Raw genomic sequence first — 19363 nt, forward strand, 5'->3', positions numbered from 1 at the left:
CAAAGAGAAGTTAGTCCCAGGTAGCCTCAGAAGGCAGACACCATCCCAGGAGAGCTCTTCTCAAGGGAGACGTGGCATTCTCAGAAAGCAAAGGGTGGGACTTCCCTGGTGGTCCAGTGGCTGAGACTTCACCTTCCAGTCCAGGGAATGCAGCTTCGATCCCTGGTCGGGGAGCTAAGATTCCCACATGCCTTGGGGCCAAAAAAACCAAAACATAAAACAGAAGTAATGTTGTAACAAATTCAATAAAGACTTCAAAAGAAAAAAGCAAAGGGTGACAGCCACACGCCCCCTCTCTCTCCCAGAACGTGGGCCTGACCCTGCGGAAGCTCATCGGCAGTGTGGATGACCTCCTGCCTTCCTTGCCGTCGTCTTCACGGACAGAGGTGAGTGTCTCGTCCCGTCGTTGTCATCCACTGTCCCTTTCCCCCTTCTCCTGCTCCAGCTGTGTTTCAACAGGAGACCAAGAAGGGCCACCCTGGGCAGTCCCATCGCCTCTGCGAGCCTTCAGCAGGTGGCTCTGCACTGCATATCTCTGCAGGTATCACTAGGGGGCGGAGTTGGAACCCAGGGGCCTCGCTGGCTTTTGGGGGCAAATTTCCTAGTTTAGGTCTCAGATGGTGGCAGTGACTTCTTAGTGCCTGAGGGCAGGCAGAGGACAACACACACGCTCCTTTTTAGCCCCATCCTGTCCATGATTCTTTGTCTAGTCACCCTTCTTACTAAGGTCAAGGTGAGTGTGTCACAGAAATAGCAGTTAAGGTTTCTTCAATTGATCATTTAATCTAATTTTCTTTATTTAAATGAGAAGCAACCACCGAAAACCAAAACAGGAGTGCCAGAGCTCTATCCTGAGATGGTACCAGTGATAGGCAGAATAACGCGCCCCCACAAGATAGCTGGAAAAGACCCTGATTCTGGGGAAGATTGAAGGCAAAAGGAGAAGAGGACAGCAGAGGATGAGATGGTTAGATACCATCAGTGACTCAACGCACATGAGTCTGAGCAAACTCCAGGAGATAGTGGGAGACAGGGGTGCCTGGCATGCTGCAGTCCATGGGTCACAAAGAATCAGACATGACTTAGCAACTGAACAACAACCAAAAAAAGGATGTCTGCGTCCTCAGAGCCTGTGTCTATGTGACCTTACATGACAAACAGGACTTTGCAGGTGATTAAGTTAAGGATCTTCAGATGAGAAAGTTATGCTGGATTATCCAAGTGGGTCCAATGTAGTCACAAGGGTCCTTGTAAGAAGGAGGTGGAAGCAGAGGTCTCATAAGAGTCAGAGAAGGAGATGGGATAACAGAAGCAGAGGTCGGAATGAGGCCATTGCTGGAAGGATCCACAAGCCAAGGAAGGCAGCAGCCTTGTGAAGCTGGAAAAGGCAGGGAACAAATTCTCCCCTGGAGCCGGCAGAAGGAACTTAACTCCGCCGTCACCTGGACATTGGCCCCAGGGGATCCATTCCAGATTTGTGACCCCCAGAACTGTAAGAGCATAAATCTGACTTATTTTAAACCACTGTGTTTGTGGTAATTTGTTACTGCGGGACTGGAAAAAGAGGCAGTGCCTCTGAGCGTTTGTTGGTTTTCTGTCTGGAAACCCAGTCACAGACCCCCACACCCCCTGCCAGGTTATAGCTTGAGCTACCACTTCCTAGTGGTCAGCAGTGTGACACATAGCTGACCCACTGCCTCTCGCCACTGTCCCCACCATCTGTGACCACTCAAGACTGGCAGGACAGGGCAGGGGGCCTGGGCACTTCCCAGACCCCTTCAGGGTGGCTGTGGCAGTCCAGCGGAGCCCCCTCCGGGTTGGTCCCGCCGGGCATGAGAGCGCCACACCTGGGCAGTGGAGGCCGGGCTCTTCTTTCACTTGATAAATATCTCTTGAGCACCAAGTCTTTGTTCAGCCGTGCACTAGATCCAAGGATATAGTGGTTAATAAAACCCTACAGCCCAGACCGCAGTCCACGATCTATTGATGTGATTATAGAGAGTGAACAGATGCCTGGAGGCACTTGACTCCTCACCATTCACTCTGTCGGGCCAGTACCCAGGCATGTTGCCAGGGAGGGAGTGTTTGTGGGACTGGATTGGAGGGGGCTGACTTGGGTGGTTGGGGCCTGAAAGGCCTGCAGTGTTTGACCTGGATGACCACGCTCCAACCAGCATGGGCCTTGGACTCAGCCCAGGGCTGGGTCAGCCCCGCCCCCAGCCCCTCCCCCGGCCCCACCTTCCTGGGCCAGCACCAAGTTGGACCTCGGTGGGGCTTCCCTGCCCTCCGGGCCTGGACTTGGCAGCCCCTCGGGGTCCCAGCCCCTCCCGTGTGCTCCTCCTGCAGATCGAGGGGACCCAGAAACTGCTCAACAAGGACCTGGCGGAGCTCATCAATAAGATGCGACTGGCCCAGCAGAACGCCGTGACTTCCCTGAGTGAGGAGTGCAAGCGGCAGATGCTCACCGCCTCCCACACGCTGGCCGTGGACGCCAAGAACCTGCTGGACGCCGTGGACCAAGCCAAGGTCCTGGCCAACCTGGCCCGCCCGCTGGCAGAGTGAAGAGGGCGGCGCCCCCCGCCCGCGTCTCCGCCCCGCCCGCCCGTACCTCCCTGCCCCTGCCTCGCCTTCGGTCCGTGGGCCCACTTGGGGAGGGAAGGCCGAGGGGGGTCCTTCTTCCCTTGCCGTTTTGCACGTCGCCTCTCCCCCACCCTACTCCCAGACTGTGCTGCCCAGGCCGCAGCTGGACAGAGGGGACTCAGGGCCGCAGGATACCATGGGGTGACAGGCTCAGAGGGAGGGCGGATGCTGCCCGCCGGCCACTCCCGCCTGGCCCAAGGGGGTCACGAGGCAGATCCTTGTGGCCGCGATGGTTTTACGCAGGGACAGGGCAGGCCGATTGGGGAACCAAGCTAGTCCTTCTCCTTCCTCCCCCGCCCACGGAGGTCCCCTCCCCTAGCCCCGCGCACAGAGGGAGGCGCCGAGAGGGGTTTTCAGTGGGGAGGCCGGCGGCTGGTGCCATGAGGCATGGACCTGGCCTTCTTGTACAGTGTATATTGGAATTTATTTAATGTGAGTCTGGTGTGGACCGACAGCCGTGGGCCCCTCTGAGGGGCGGAGCGGGGCCTGGGATGGTCAAGGGACAAGCTATTGGGAGTTGGCGCCCGGGAGGCTGTGTCCTCCTCACGCAGAGAGGGGAGGAGGGGAGACACAAGGCCAAACTGGACCTGGACGCCTTCGCATTCCTCGCCCCCTTGCTTTTCTTCCCTTCCTGGCCCCTTCCTTCTCTTTTCTTACTGTCTTTTCTTACTTATCTTTGCTCTCTCTTTCTCTCATCCACGCCCTCTCTCCCTCCCTCTCTTGTGTATGTGCAGAACACTCTTTTACCTCCTTTATATTTGACTTGTGGATGAAATAAAATTGTACCATTTGCTTTGTGGTCTGATTATTTCATTTGTTTGAACTTCTGAGGCCCTGGAAGGAATCGATTGTGGTTCTGTTGGGCAGAGATGGAAAAGCTGAACGAAGCCAGGGCTCAACCCCCAGGGTACGGGGTAAAGCCAGGGTGCTGGGGTCAGGTACCCGCGTGTTCCAGCCCTTCGCCCCGGGTGCCTGACCTGAGGGCAGCTTTCCAGGGGGGACCTGGACATCCCTTCCGCTGCCACAAAGAAAAGCCAGTGCATCCTCCCAGCTGCCATCCACGGAACCAGGGCTCTGGGGGACTGGAGGGGGTCCCAGCTGCCTGAGCAGTGACTGTGGCTTTACTTGCTCTCTTTCCTCATTTGCGAGTTGGTTGGGAGATGGAATAACCAGAGGGAACATCTCTACACCGGGAGGTCAAGGCTGGGAGCATCCCTGCTTCAGGAGAGGTAGGAGGAGTGGTAGGGGGTGGGGCTGCGTCCACAGAGCAGGAGGGGTCAGAAATAAGAATGACCCCAGGGCGGGGGGGTCTTGGAAAGAACTGAGGCAGGTGGACTGGCCCTGGGGTGGCCAGTTTTCCCTGGAGTGTCAGGGAGAGCACGTGGGGGTGTGGAAGGGGTGGGCACCTGAGCTCCCTGCCCCCGAGGCACCCTCTCCCCACACACCCCTCCTTTGATGTCTGAGCCTCCTCATATGGCCACACCCCACCCCCTGGGTCCCCTATCTTGGCCCTCCCATCCCTCTTGCATCCCAGGAGCATCTTATCACCACATCACCATCTTCACATCATCCTCGCCACATGGTAACCCTCTGCAAAGCAAGTTCCTCCTCGCCCAAGTCCTAAAACCCAGACAGGGCTCTGTACCCAGCAGATTCTCAGCACATAGTATAAAAACGTCAAGCGAAGCATTCTAAGCAGACTTCCACGTTGGGACTCCATGGAGAGACACCTGCAGTCAGATGGCGTTGACCCCAAAGGTGAACTCCGGAGGTGGCAGCAGGGCACGACAGTCAGCCATGCCACCTCCGGGCCAGAGCAGGCGATGTGACATCAGATCATTCCAGCCAGGAAGGGAGGGAGGAAGAGTCCGACGGTCCCCAGGAAGCACACGAGGATAAACAACCAGAGGAATATCCTATCAATGACCATGGCCACGTACCTCCAGTCTTCCTTCACCTGCAAGGGGGAGATGGGTGCACAGTGATAGGGGAAGTGACCCATCCACTCGCAGCCCCTAGGAGGATGGTGCTGGGGGCAGTGGCAACCCCCCTGAGACCTTGGCACACTAAGGCATCGGGGCGGGGGGGGAGGCGGGGACGACAGAAGTGTCTCAAGACTCAAATAACCCTCACTTAGGGATTCCTACCCTATTCCACCCCTATGACAATAGTCCAAAGCCTTTCCATGGGCTCTCAAGTTCCAGGTTATGGAAGTTCGAGGGACACAGAAGGTTCTAGAATCACCCAGGGGCATGAATTCTCCCTGGAGGAGGGTGATTTTCAGCACAACACTCAGAAGTTGCAAAATGGTGAAGACTTTTTTTCCCCACAGTTGCCTCCCCAACCACTCACCCGGCCACTGGGAAGGTAGGTGAGGGTTTGGCCAGAGAAGGCTAGTAGGGGGCATATGCAGTAGGGGCTGAGGGTTTCGTGGGATTGGGGCTCACAGCCCAGCCAAGTGCCTCTAGATTAGATAATTATTAATTTTTCTTATCTATTCAACAAGGCCACCCAGTCATAACCTCCAGGCCTTTCATCCTTTCCGAGGTTGGTGAGAAGAATTCTGTGACCCTGGGCGGTAGCCTTGTCACCTAATATGCAGAACACAGCCAGGGTGGGGTGGGGGGGAGCCCACTTGGCCCAGCCAAGCTCCTCAGGGTTTGTGGGTGAATAGTAAAGTTGACAAAGTGCCCAGAGCCCAGGACACGGACGGGAAAGGGGAGCCCAGCAGGACAAAGGAGCAGCCCGGTTTGGGGGGACCTCCTGACGAACTCCCTCCACCCACCTCCGCTCACCCCCGTCTGCCCACCTCTGGGCACTGGTGGGACATGGCTGGCGTGAGGATGGCATGGGGGACCCCTCCTCCTCTGTCCTGCTGCCTCCCAGTTAAGCTGAGCTGGGATAGCCTTTACTGTCATTCTGCCAATAAGTGTCATAAGAGCTGCCAGCCAGCTGTATTCCAGATTCCAAGGCCATGCCTAAGGGAGATGGTCCTTGTGGAGGAGACTGGGCTGGTGCAAGCCAACACTCTCGGGGGAGGGGGAGTGGTTCCATTCTAGGCTGGTAGAGTCACCCAGGGGAGGGACCCTCCCCCAGCCCCCACTCACCGAGGAATCAGCATCCTCAGCCCGCAGGTGATCAGCAATGTAGTGCACACCCTCCAGGGCCTTCTGTACCCGCGGGGACAGCAGGAGCCCGCCCTCCGGCACCTGGGCCTCTGCCTTGGGACCCGAGGCCCCTGGGTGCAGACTCCCATGGGTGTAGACGCCCACGGAGGGGGACAAAGGACGCGCACACGCCCATCTGCCTTCCTCCTCCTCCTCCTCTCTCTCCTCCACATCCACGTTGGTCTCCAGCCAGCGATAGGAGGGGCAGAGCTTCAGATCCGGAGGGTCTCGGAGCTCCAAGGGTGGCAATGGCCGGCTTATGAGAAGCCAGCGGGACACACAGCCCAGAAAGGCCACCCGCACCCAGTGGGGCATGTTGTGGGTGCTGGCGGAGCGGTGGTGGACGTTGAGCACAAAGACGGTGATGACGATGGACAGGGTGACGAAGATCATGGTGAAGAGCAGGTACTCGCTGATGAGTGGGATGACCAGCGAGGTGGACGGGATGATCTCGGTGATCAGCAGCAGGAAGACGGTGAGCGAGAGCAGCACAGAGATGCACAGTGTGATCTTCTCCCCGCAGTCGGAGGGCAGGTAGAAAACCAGCACGGTGAGGCAGGAGATGAGCAGGCAGGGGATGATGAGGTTGATGGTGTAGAACAGGGGCAGGCGCCGGATGACGAAGTAGTAGGTGACGTCGGCGTAGACCTCGGCGCAGCAGTCATACTTCTTGGTGTTGTAGGTGCCCGTGGCGTTGACGATGGCCCACTCGCCGCTCTCCCAGTAGTCCTTCAGGTCCACCGTCTGCTCCATCTGCACCAGGTCGATCTTGGCCTTGTCGTACGACCAGGAGCCAAACTTCATCTTGCAGTTCTGCTGGTCGAAGGGGAAGAAGGTGACGTCGATGCTGCAGGAGCTCTTGTAGATGGCGGGCGGTACCCAGTGCACCACGCCGGAGGAGAAGAGGTGGGCCTTGGTCATGTGGGTCACCACGAACTCCCCATCTGCACTGAGGAGAGGAGAGGCATTGGGGGGCGCCTGGGGAACCCCAGCTGCCCAACCCAGGCTACTACAGATAACTACCAGCAGGGGGACCCCAATAACACAGCCAGACCACGCCGGGCTGTTGGGACTTGAACAAGCAAGTCTCTTCAGCACACAGGCAGCTAGAGCTACCTGAGTTGTCTTTTGAACACCATCTTCTTCACTACAAAGGTAGGAATTTTGAGGAATATAGGAAAGTACCAACAATTTTAAAAATAATCACTGTTGTTGATGATATATGTATACATATATATCACATATATTTGATCATCATCTAGATAACATATAGAATTTTTATATATTTGTGATCATAGGGTATATACATAGTTTGATGGCCTGTTTTTAACATTTTAGGGTAATTGGGCTGTGACCCCATGGACTGGAGCCACCCAAGCTCCTCTATCCATGGGACTTCCCGGGAAAGATACTGGAGTGGGCTGCCATTTCCTTCTCCAGAGGACTCAGGGATTGAACCCGTTTCCTGTGTCTCCTGAATTGGCAGGCGGATCTTTGCTGCTGAGCCGCCCTGGTTGTTTTTTATTATACCCCACACCATCTGCCGCAGGTGGCGATGAAGCCCCTCTGCTGGAGGTCTTGTCTTTTCTACCTGGGAGTTTAGTTCCTTCCTCAGCAGAGACTTGATAATTTTGCTGGTGAAGGAGGGATCCATCCAGTTAACAGGCATATTTGAGTCAGCTGCCCGCACCAGGGCCACTATGGGGACTGTTGGGGGGGATGGGATGGGAGACTCAAGCCTGCCCTGAGGGAACCACAAAGAAAAGAGGGGCCCAGAACATCTACAGTTCAAGGGAGGCAGTTTGGCAACAGCATTAGGAGGCCAATCAGAGTGCTCCCCAACAACTATTGGGGGGAGATCCCTTCCGGTGAGCAAGTTGCCATTTTAGCAAAGCCTTGATGGATGGATGGTAGGATCTGGCAGAAAGCTGGGGTGGAGAATGGGCCAGCAGAGCTTCCGTGGAACAAGGAATGGAGGATGAAAGGCTATGGCTCACAGACTATGCTTGGTCTAGGGGAACTGCTGGAGGGTGAGTTGGGGGCGGGAGTGGGGCCAGGTGGGAGTGGTGAGAGAGGAGGCCAGCAGCCTCCTGAGGCTACCCATCTAAGGGCCCATAAGGATGCTGGTGACACTGGAACAGTGGTGACCAGCCCAGTAGGGCTTCCTGGGAGCCTGAGTCCCTGACTGCCCCTGCAAAGTGGCGCAGTGGGCTCTTGGCCCCAGCCATACTTCCCTCCGCCGCTTCCACAGTCAGTCCTAAAAGCAGGTGAACCAGAATACAGGAAGAGACACTTCTATCCCTTGCAGTAGTTCCAGGCTAGAGATTTAAGCCGATTGGAAACCAGAATTTTGAAAAGGAGGTACAAACGGATGAGGGCAAAAGTTTGTTTAATTTTTGAAGACATCATACTCAATGACCACTAGATGGCACCATGGGCCCCTATTTTGAGGAAAGACCCAAACACTGTCTGGGGTCGTCTTAACCCGAAGCGGAGGGTTTGGCTGGAGGAGAGACCTTTCTTTAATTGTCTGTAAGAAGTTGATTTGAACTTTTGTTCTATCAGAGGAATTTCCTGTTATAATCAGGTAACACCGGCCTTGTTGGCAGTCCTAAAACTCCAGGCCCTGGCTGATGCGAGGACTGTGCTCCTGCGCTCTGCCAGAATCGAGAAGCAGAAACGAGGGGGATCCTGAGTGCGGTGAGCGGTCAATGTGAGACAGTGCGGATGATCCCTGCTGAACGTGTGCTTACAGAGATGGCTCAGATGGAAGGGCTCTGGGCCTGATTGGGGCTGGGCAGTTTAAAGGGATCACTGTCATCTTCCTGACCTATCCAAGGGCACCACACTTCAGAAGTGAATCTGTTTCCCTTTATTCTATTGTTTAAAAATAGCTTTTTCCAAATTTGGGTCAAATGACTTGGGAAACGCTGGGCTCAGGGGGTGTCTTGTCTGTCCAACTTCTAACAACATTTAAAAATGACATTTTCCAAAGGACTAGGGATGGGGTGCCAAAGGGGTTTTAATGACATACAAGGTTATCTAGAATTATTTGACCACAAAACTATTTTTCATACCTAGTCCTATCTCCAGGGTCTAGTGCTTTCTGGAGCCCCACTTTAGAAAACATTTTTAGACAAGTATCATGCCAAACATCTCTTAATTTTCAGTTCTTGACTTCTAAATAAAGAATTACTGGTTACTAAACATAAATGAAGTTGTAGTTCTTTATATCTTCTATTAAAAAAAAAAAAACCCACCTGGTCCTCTGGGGCTCTCTTTAGAGTCCCCTGACATTCTTCTTTGGGGGCTCAGATAGTAAAGAATCTGCCTGCTAATGCAGGAGACCCAGGTTCAATCCCTGGGTCAGGAAGATCCCCTGGAGAACTTTTAGTCCTTACACTCAAAGACAGGTCTTTTTTTGTTCTGAATACAAGGCAACTATAAATAATATTTTTAAATGTCACTTCCGCTCCCTTCAAAGGTGCTACCGGGAGATGCTGCTTACCTGTTCCAACAATCATGCCATCCTGCAAAAACGCCAACCCTTAAGGCATTGTTTTCACAACCTGCATCAACCGCATTTATCAAACAACATTCAGTGTTGGCAAATCTGTGTCCCACTAGCAGAGCGCAGGCACGGATATATAGTAGGTGCTCAGTAAACTTGGGGTGTATGAGTGAAAGCATGGAATGAAAGAAGAGAATCAAGAAAAGGTGGAGCGTGGAGCAAAGCAGGAGTTTGAGAGGAAGGCAACGCAGCTGGGCCACGAGGGGGCGCGCCTCCCAAGGCCGACGCAGCCCAGCATCAAGTTACCCGCCCCTCGCAGACACGGTGTCCCAGGACCCCAGCCGCTTCCTACTTGTTGTAGAGGACTATGTCTGGGATCCAGATCATCTCCGAAGGGACGCGGAGGGATGTGATGTTGCCGAAATCGACCGGGTTCCAGCGCAGCTTGTAGTCGCTCCACTCCTGTGCGTGGGGAAGGGAGTCCCGTAAGCGGCCCTGCCAGGGGAGGGGGCCTGGGGAAACCTCGGGCCGCTTAGGGACGCCCCGCAGCCGATTACAGAGCATCCGGAGCTCCTCGCCCGGCCCTGCAGCATAGATAGGGCCACGATACCCCCAAAGGGCCCTGAGACGGGAAAGGGGAGTTCAGTCTAAGACGACAAAGCTCTCGGTTTGCCCCAACTCTAGTACTCAAAGTCCGGGTCACATCTGACCGTGGGTCACCCTACTCCCGCCTTTGTTATGCCGGTTCCTAGCTGGACGACCCCGGCAAGCAACCTCACTCATTTATAGTACCATTTCTTTTTTTCAGTGCATCACAGTTTGCAAAGGTTTTTCACACCCTCTGTCTAGCAAGAGCCTCAATGGGAAGAGCTGGGCAAAGAGGGCAGAGCAGGTAGAAGTACTGCCCCATCTAACAGATAAGGAAACTGAGGACCAGATGGGTAAAAACAACACACCAGAGTTACACAGCTGAGAAAGGACAGTGAGCCACTGACTTTCCAACTGTGCTCCAGAGCGCCCCCTGCTGCTGCTGCTGCTGCTGCTAAGTCCCCCTAGTAGCCCTGATTCCACTGGCTGGTTCATGTGAATCTTGTGTTTTTCAAGTGAAGCTTGGAGGGTATGCCGTCAACAAGTGGCGGCGCCAGGGCTTGAACCCAAGTCTCCGAGTCGTCAAACTGGCCCTAATTCTTGGGGTCATTTTCCTTTTGTGCATTTGCACTAAAATAGTGCAGTGGTGCACTCTTGAAAAGGCTCCCGTGCATGGTAACCTTTCCCCTCTAAGGATAGCTGTGCAACGTTTATACAAACTCATCAACTGGGCAGGGGGTCCAAGAAGGAAAATGGGATGCTTTGGAGGAGGCAGGCACATGAGAGGAAAAGCATTGATCCTGCTCAATGATTCCCAGATTTCAAGCACTCAAGCCCCAACTTCATAAGTTTTGCCCATATATGTGCATCACCTTAGCCATGTGTTAGCGTTTACTTAGCTTTAGTATTAAGCATTTACTTAATATTTTCCTTTAAACTGATTCACTAGTTTTAAACTTACGTAAATTTTTGAATTTTACATCATGAAGTAACTGGAAAACCCACATCATTTGAAGTCATCTACTAAAATATAAATGTATAACTTTTTTTTTAAGAGGTTTTGAAGCCAACTAAAATCATCTCAAGAAACTGCCATTGGTAGCAAAACCACACTTGGGAAGACATTGGCTTAGCCATGGTGCTAATTACTTGTGTGTAGGTGAAAGCTTTGAAGAAGGAAATGGCAACCCACTCCAGTACTCTTGCCTGGAAAATCCCATGGATGGAGAAGCCTGGTAGGCTACAGTCCATGGGATCTCAAAGAGTCGGACATGACTGAGCGACTTCACTTTCACTTTCAGGTGAAGGCTTAGACAGAAAGACAAGCCAGATTGCAAAACAGGAAAGATAAAAATGTTCCTAAAATTGTCACGATTTTTCAGGACATTGAGGAACCATTTTGAAAGGGATTGGTCTTTATAAATATTTCCCTTTCCCCCAGTCCATTGTGTGTCAAGTTTTCAGATTCAACCAACAGTTGAGGGGCATCCACACCAAGTTGGGTTATATGAATTGGCAAATAGATTGTAGTATCCCCATCTTACAGATGGGAAAAGTGAGGCTGAGACTAACTTGCATGGTGTCACAGGCTGGCCAGAGGCGGTGCTGTTGGCCTGACTCTTGCTGCAGTGATTCTTTCTCTCTTTACTATCCCAGTCCCTGAGGCCAAGATAACTGGCCCACAGGGACACTTGCAGTCACCCAGGTTCAAGGTCTGATCTTTGCACTGCTGTGGCCTCCCAAGTACCTTCATGGCTCTGCATCTCCTCTGTAAAGAGGAACCTCATGGCCCCCACAGTTCCAAGGTCAACAGCATCAGAGGGGTCTGATCCATGCCATCCATCTAAACATCCAGTTGTCAAGCCTGAATGGCCAGCAGACAGCCCCACACGACCTCCAGCCTACGAGCGGGAATGGCACATCGGACACTGACAGTATCATGTTCATTCAAAAGACTCAGGCAGGACGTCCCTGGTGGTCCAGGGTTAAGAATCTGGCTTGCTACTGTATAGCACAAAGAACTATAGTCAATATCTTATAATAACCTACAGTGGAAAATAATTCCAAAAATAATGCATGTGTATATGTATAACTGAATCACACAAAAAAGAAACCTACTTTTTAAATTTAGTTATGTTTATCTCTTTGCCAGTTTTTCTAAATGTCCTCTGGACATCTAATAACAGCATATGAGATACAAAAGTTTAACTATATTTGTGTAGGCTATAAGATTTATACAAACTAATATAAATGGAAATCTATCATATTTTAGTTGTTAATAGCATCATTCAAGATGCTCCTATTCTTATTTTTTCTGCACTTGATAAAATATTCTGAGAAAGATGTTAACATATCTCACTATTATATATTTTATTCTTTTCCCTTCTATTCTGATTTTTGCTTTATATATCTTAGTTTCTTTATGTTAAGTGTCTAATGGTTTATGATGTCTATCTTCTTTGTGCATTGTATCTTTTTTCATTAAAAATATTCATCTTTGTTTCATTTAACAATAAATTAATTTTAAGAAAAGAATCTGGCTTGCAATGCAGCAGATACGGGTTGGACCCCTGGTTTGGGAAGATCCCACACGCTGGGGAGCGGCTAAGTCCTCGTGCAGCAACTACTGAAGCCCGAGCGCCCCCCATACTCTGCAACGAGAAGCCACCACAAGGAGAAGCACACACCCCGCAACTAGAAAAAGCCCATGCGCCGCAACGAAGACCCAGTGCAGCCAAAAATAAAAAATAAATATATATATTTTTTAAAATGACTCAAACAGAAATGTCCATCAAAATTCTGATGGTTATGGTTTTCAGAGTGCCAGCCTCTGAGATGGGGAGGGTTAGGTTGCCAGTGGGTTGGGGAAAAGACACCGTGGGAGGGACGTAGGCAAAGGGCTGGGCCCTCTTTCTCGTCTTCTCCCATCTCCACTTCAGGGTCTGGGGCAGTGTGAGCATGAGGAGGGCAAGGGAGAGAGATCTAAAAAGCTGTGCACCCGAGTTCTGCCCTTGTGAGTGGCACGTCAAAGAGGGCCGCCCACCGGTTACCAGAACTGATGCTGAGCCAGTTTCTGGTTAAGAGGCAGCAACTACATTTCCTGTCTCTTGGGACCCTTTCCCTGGGGTCCCTGGGCCATCAGGTGAGGAGTCCAGCTCCCCTTCTGGAGAGAACAGATGGAGAGACCCTGAAAGTGCCTGGAGGAGAAGGCATGGCTGGGCCTGGCTTCCAGAATCTTTCAGAGCCTTCCAGACATCCCTGCTGAGGGATGGACATGTGAGTGAAACCACCTTGGACCCGCCAGCCACCAGCCAAGTGCCACCAGGAGTCCCCAAGCAAAGCACTAAAACGCCTGGCCATAAAATCTCTTGATATGATAAGCTGTCTGTTGCTTTAAGCCGGGAGGTATGGGGAAGCCTGTTAGGCAGCGTCGACACAGAACACTCAGTATTCTCCAGTAGAAGGAGCCTGGGATACGGAGTGGGACACACCTGGCCGCTCGCTTCTAGCCGAGATGCACTCTGCTTCGGTTTCCCTCGACTGTAAAGCGGGCAGAATAAAACCGCCCATGTTTTCAGTGACAATTCAGTGAGCTGACCTGCAAATGTAGCAGGGATGTAGGCAACGTCCACTCCCGGAAAGGGGACCACGTGGCTCTTGTAGGTGGAGTCTCTGACACTGGACTCAGAGCCTGGCCACAGGAGCACAGCCCCTCGCAAGGAGCAGCCTGCAATCGGCTGGCTTTGCTGAGTGGCAAGTCTCAGGCAAAAGGTGAATTTAGAATCATGCTGCTAGTGAAAGAGTCCTGGGAGGGCTTGAGTTCCCACCCAGCTCCTGCCTTGCCCCGGGGAGGGACACTCACCTGCTTTAGCCAGACGTTGGTAGTCATCATCTGGTTCTTCTCATCCTGACCAGTAGCGGGAGAGAAAGCAGTTAGACTGAGGAGCCAGCCCCAGAAAACAGGGCAGAGTGGGAGGAGCTGATTCAGGACCCCACTCACCAAAGAAGCTTTGGCATGACACCCCAAGTCCAGCCCACCCTCCACCCCTCCTGGTACTGCCCTCTTCACTCTGATTCTTCAGGATCACACAGGACGCTGGGGCCTCTGGGCTTATGTCAGGTGACACAAGTCGGGCATTTAGAAAATCCACTGCTGCCAATCAACGCCCTCCCTGGAGGGGCTCCAGGGCTGAGAGTGGGAGGGAGACAACACCTGTGACACTGAAGGGTGATGCTCTGACTGAGGTGGGCTGGGAGGGCTGGAGATGGGGAGGAACAGAGGAGCCCTGGAAAGGCATCCGTGTCCGGGGCTGATCCCAAGGGGGAAGGATGGTAGGACAGACGCACCACATCGATGAGCTGGGCGATAGACAGCCCGAAGCGCACGATCACCACGTCTGAGGTGTTGGGCACCGGCCTCGCCCAGCGGTTGTAGCCCCTAAAGAGGTGTTTGAAGAGGCGGTCCTCAGCTTGGGTGTGGGGGGCCCTCTCCGAGGATACTGTTGGACAAGAGGGGAGATGGGGGTTTCCAGGAGTCCATGGTGCTGGGCGCTTGGCTCCCTCTCCCATCCAACCAGAGCCACTCAGCCTCACTGAACCTTAGTTTCCTTATCTGCAAAATGGGCACACTAATTCAGTACCTATGTCAAAACACTGCTGAGAATGAAATATAATAGCGTCTATTTGAGCTTACAAAGCAGCTGATCAGTGCATAGTCAGCACTCAAGCAATATCAGTTACTTTGTGACACTGGGTAAGGACTGATGCTGAAACTGAAGCTCCAGTACTTTGGCCACCTAATGCAAAGAGTTGACTCATTGGAAAAGACCCTGATGCTGGAAAAGATTGAGGGCAGGAGGAGAAGTGGGCAGCAGAGCATGAGATGATTAAATGGCACCATCGACTCAATGGACATGAGTTTGAGCAAATTCCAGGAGATGGTGAAGGACAGAGAAGCCTGGCGTGACAAAGTCAATGAGGTCACAAAGAGTCAGACACAACTTAGCAAATGGATAAGGGGTGAAAACAAGTGCTCAGAGGGGTGCAGAGCAGTGGGAAGAAGTCAGACAGAGGGACAAGATTAAGCCTGAAACTGAGGAGACCCAAGGGACAGCAAACTGTGAGAAGCACAGAAGAGCTAAACTGTATAAAATAAAATATTACCTTTAGCTGGGTTTACTTTTATCCCTGACCTATACAGCACCTGATTGTGTGGGGTGAGCTGGCCCCGGCAGCTTTCACTCCCATCCTCTTATGAGGAACCTCTAATGCTAACCATGAAATTCTCTGCCACTCGGAGAATCTCCCCTGTTTTTCCTCAAACCCCTGGTATCTGCTCCTTCTCATCAGCTAGGCAAAGTGTCCCCAGATTGTCTGATGGAATCACCCTTGTCTGGTTTCACCCTGTTCTGCAAACAGCTTCACCTCCTCAGGATTCTCCTGCCTGAGCAGGTCGAGAACCAACGCTCTAAAATTCAAAACACCGACAGCAGCTGCCATGTGTGTTTCTCAGGTGTGAGTCACTAGCCTTCACTCCGGGTCACACGCCCAAGAACCCTGGGAGGGTCACAGCACACTTAGCAATTTGCAGATGGGGAGCATTGGGCTTGGGAGGTTCAGATGCCGCAGCGAGCGCCCCCTACCTTCCCGCGATGGAACAGCTACTCCCCACCCCCACCCCGAGGCTCTGGCGGGCCACCACCAACCCACTTTCATCAGTTTCAACCCAAGGCACGTGCGCTCACACGTGTGACAGGATGCCCTGGGGACCGCCCCCGCTCACCTGCCGGGATCAGAAGAAGCCACCAGAGCCCGAGCTTTGTCTTGAACGAGAGCACAAGCCGGGAGGGACCCATGGCTTCAGAGGAGGGATCTGGCTGCTGCTGGACATCAGAAGGAAGGCCGGCTTGGGGCTGACTGTGGGTTGAAGCTGGGACCACTCCCCCAACAGGGCATGGGGAGCCAGCACAGCAGAACTCCCTGGGGGATTCCGAGGGGCTTCCCTCTCACCTTAGAACCTGAGTGAGACCAGCAAAGTGTTCTTAGGGTGATGCCTTCACCTCCAGTGCCTCATACCTTTGACCTCATTTGGACCTCCCATCAATCCCAGGAAGGTAAGGGGAAGGGGATAGTAGTATCCTTTTCATTTAAATTAAAAATACTGATGATCAGAAAAATGTACTGATTTGCCCAAGGTCACATAGTTATTGATGCTTTTGAATTGTGGTGCTGGAGAAGACTCTTGAGAGTCCCTTGGACTGCAAGGAGATCAAACCAGCCTATCTTAAAGGAAATAAACTCTAAATATTCACTGAAAGGACTGATGCTGAAGCTGAAGTTGAAGCTCCAATACTTTGACCTGAGGCGCATAGCTGACTCACTGGAAAAGACCCTGAGGCTGGAAAAGACTGAAGCAAAAGGCGAAGGAGGCGGGAGAGGGTGACATGGTTAGATAGCATCTCTGACTCAATGGACATGAGTTCGAGCAGACTCCGGGAGATAGTAGAGGACAGGAAAGCCTGGTGTGCTGCAGCTCATGGGGTCGCCAAGAGTCAGACACAGCTTAGCAAGTGAACAACAGTAACATAGTCAACACATGATGAAGTTGGAATTCAGGCTCACACCTCAGCTTCTCAACTATGACGTGCTCTAGTGATGCTCAGTGGTGGCAACTAGAAAGATAATTTTGTATGGGCGACTCGGCCAGTACTGGCCTGCGTTTTGTAGGTTTTGACTGTCATTGCTCTGCCACAATCACAACTAAGATCTGTGACAGACAGGTGGTGACAAGGCCCAGGTGCCCCACACCAAAGCCAGTCTCACCTAAATCCAAAGTTCTAGGAGGTTGCTCCGTGCACAGCTTCACTCCCTTCTCCTTCCAACCAGTATCATGGCTGCAGATCCCAAGACTATAATCTGTTTCACCTTCCAACCAAGGGCACTAAATGAAAGCATGTTTTTTTCCCCACTTGTGAGAATAGGGGGAAAAGAAGTAGAAATCAAGGCATGCTGAACTTGCATCATATAAAGATTCAACCAGAGACATCCGGGACCCTCTGGAAGAATGTGCAAATGAGATTCAGTCGACTCGGGTGGACATATTCCTGCAAGAAGACTCACCCTTGAATATCTTGTAATTAGTCCACTATGATAATTTAATTAATTTGTCACTGGAAACCAAAGGAGAAGCTGTTCCAGGTAATTAGCAGTAATTAGAGTAAACTTCCACCTCTTGTTAAAAAGATATGAAAAGAGAAAGAGCCCCAAACCCTTTAATCTTCTACATGCCTGGATCGGCAGGTTGGAGGGCAGTGCCTGCGGGGTGATGGCCCTGTTTGTAAGGTGGGTCTGGACGAAGGGGGTGCACAGGGAAAGCTACACGAAAAGTGTTGCATAAATAAAGGACTCAAGGCTTCCATGTGGCTCAGCTGGTAAAGGATTTGCCTGCACTGCAGAAGACCTGAATTCGACTGGGTCGGAAAGATCCCCTGGAGAAGGGATTGGCTACCCACTTCAGTATCCTTGCCCAGAGACCTCCATGGACAGAGCAGACTGGCGGATTACAGTCTATGCAGGTTGCAAAGAGTCAGACATGATGGAGGGACTAAGACTTTTACCTTCATTTCAAAGGGCTCAGACATGCTCACTGGGCTTGCATTGCCGTGATGTACCAGGGTCACTAGAGCTCCCTACACCCCAACCCAAGTCAGCCTCTCTTGCCCACGTCCTGAACCCTGATTCCACTGAAGTTAAGGTGGTATGCACTGACTTCTTTGTCCATCTTCCCACGGCAGCTGGTTTTCAACTTCTCACACTGTTCTACTCTTTTCACAAGGCCCACCTTCTCCATAAAACCTGCTTGCATCTCGCCGAGCCCCTGTCCGTTACCCGACACACTCCCAGGCATGGGAGTCATTGTTCTCCTGTAACTGTCAACATCCCAGAGAAAGTCCCTTGATTAGAGGAAATAATAGTGTTTCTTCTTCCAAATCACTTCATCAGAAGTGCTTAGGCAGTGATAGAGAGAGCCTATTTCTAGCTTTCTTATGATCGGCTCAATACATTGATTAATCACAGAAGCGTAATCTCTCAAGGTTGGATGGAATCTCAAAGGTCATCTGGATTACCACACCAGCTGGTCATTTTCCTGGTCATTTTCTTCTACAAACTCCAGCCTCGGGGGGGAAAAAAAAAAAACAGCAATGATAGAACTTGGTACCCTCCAAGTCAGTGAATAGCATGGATGTCTGTTAGCCTTTATTCAAGGATATGGAATACTGAGTAATAAATAAATGACAAGAGAGGAATAGTGATATTAAAGACATAGAAGCAGATTCAATAAAGTAAAGCAAATAATGCCTGAGATAGAGCTACCTTCACAGTGAGAGGAGGTGACTGTCACTGGACTTTTACAGCCCCAGCAGGGACAACCGAAAAACTAAAATTTTTCTAGAGGCAGGCATCTTCCAGCCCACCTGACATACACCCACCCCCACTCCAAGTACCCAGAAGCTGCTGATCTCTCATATTCTTTTGAATCACCCACCTAATGTCCACATACCCACCAAGTCACCAACACCAGTGGGGGGGGGGGGACACCTTTCTTACCTGTGACCACAGAAGACAAGCCATTCAACAAACCAGCCTGGTTTGGAGGTCCTGATCAGCTGGCAAAGGCTCCCCCATCCACCCCAAGAATAGAAAGGCAGGCACAAACCAAGGCTGGGTGACTTCTCTTCCTGGTCAGACAGATGCTGGGGCAGGACTCGTCTTGGTGCGTGAGAAAGGTCTGACTCTGACAGACAGCTTGGCTTCCTGGGGAGGGCTGGGCAAGTTCTGAAGTCAGGCTGCTGTTTCCAGGCTCTCAGCTCTGGAGGCAGAGAAGCTGCACATTTAAGTCCTACCGAAGAGCCTGGCATGGAGGCTTCTGCAGGTGAGAGTCAGGCGGGTCCAAGGGAGGGATCACCAGCTTGGCAAGCACACAGATTCATGCTCGTATTCTGTCTCTCTCTCTCTCTCTCTCATACACACACACACACACTGGAGGGGAGGAGGAGGAGCCTCTGACTTTCCAGTCCGTGTCCAGTGGGGACCGACAGCAGATTTGCTCGCCCTCTGCGTGGTTACCAGGATGCTTCGTTCTTAGCTCTGAAGGATTCTGTGCTCCAGGATCACTTTCTGGGCCCCTGACCCTCACCCATAGATGGGGAACCTCCTGGGTCCATCTGTCAATAGAGCAGTGCAGTTCTGAGTAAAGCAGGACCAGGGAGAGAGCTGCAGGTCAGCAACCTGCCCTCCTCTCCTTCCCCTCCCCCGCTAGGAACCCCCACCCCGCCCCGCCTCCTCCCCGCATCCAGCCTCCTGCAGGACCCCGGGGTGACTCATGCTGAGACCTGGCTTGGCTTCAGCTTTCCTGTCTCCTCCTCAGCCCCCTTGCCAGTGACCTTGCCTTCAATCT

At 52.2% G+C, this 19363-nt stretch overlaps 2 protein-coding genes across 6 annotated transcripts in view; one reads left to right on the forward strand and one right to left on the reverse strand.

The window, feature by feature from the left end:
• PTK2B (protein tyrosine kinase 2 beta) overlaps positions 1-3423 on the forward strand; it is a 135187-nt gene extending 131764 nt beyond the window's left edge. For all 4 annotated transcript variants that reach the window (XM_065946666.1, XM_065946668.1, XM_065946669.1 and 1 more), the window contains 2 exons: positions 306-386; positions 2347-3423. In XM_065946666.1, the coding sequence (XP_065802738.1) occupies positions 306-386; positions 2347-2562 (297 nt within the window). In that variant the 3' untranslated portion in view covers positions 2563-3423. The remainder of the gene's footprint in view (positions 1-305; positions 387-2346) is intronic.
• Positions 3424-4471: 1048 nt separating this feature from the next.
• On the reverse strand, positions 4472-15761 carry CHRNA2 (cholinergic receptor nicotinic alpha 2 subunit). 2 transcript variants are annotated; one of them, XM_065946935.1, is made up of 6 exons: positions 15689-15761; positions 14254-14405; positions 13769-13813; positions 9671-9780; positions 5748-6756; positions 4472-4597 (listed from the first exon to the last, which is right to left on the reverse strand). In XM_065946935.1, exons 1-6 carry the CDS (start codon positions 15759-15761, stop codon positions 4472-4474), a joined length of 1515 nt encoding a protein of 504 aa, XP_065803007.1. The 2 variants fall into 2 exon arrangements, with proteins under 2 accessions (XP_065803007.1, XP_065803008.1); XM_065946936.1 differs by lacking the exon at positions 15689-15761 and having other exon boundaries at positions 14299-14379.
• Positions 15762-19363: the final 3602 nt, after the last annotated feature.

The sequence above is a fragment of the Muntiacus reevesi genome, chromosome 10 (assembly GCF_963930625.1).
Source record: "Muntiacus reevesi chromosome 10, mMunRee1.1, whole genome shotgun sequence".
Taxonomy (NCBI): domain Eukaryota; kingdom Metazoa; phylum Chordata; class Mammalia; order Artiodactyla; family Cervidae; genus Muntiacus; species Muntiacus reevesi.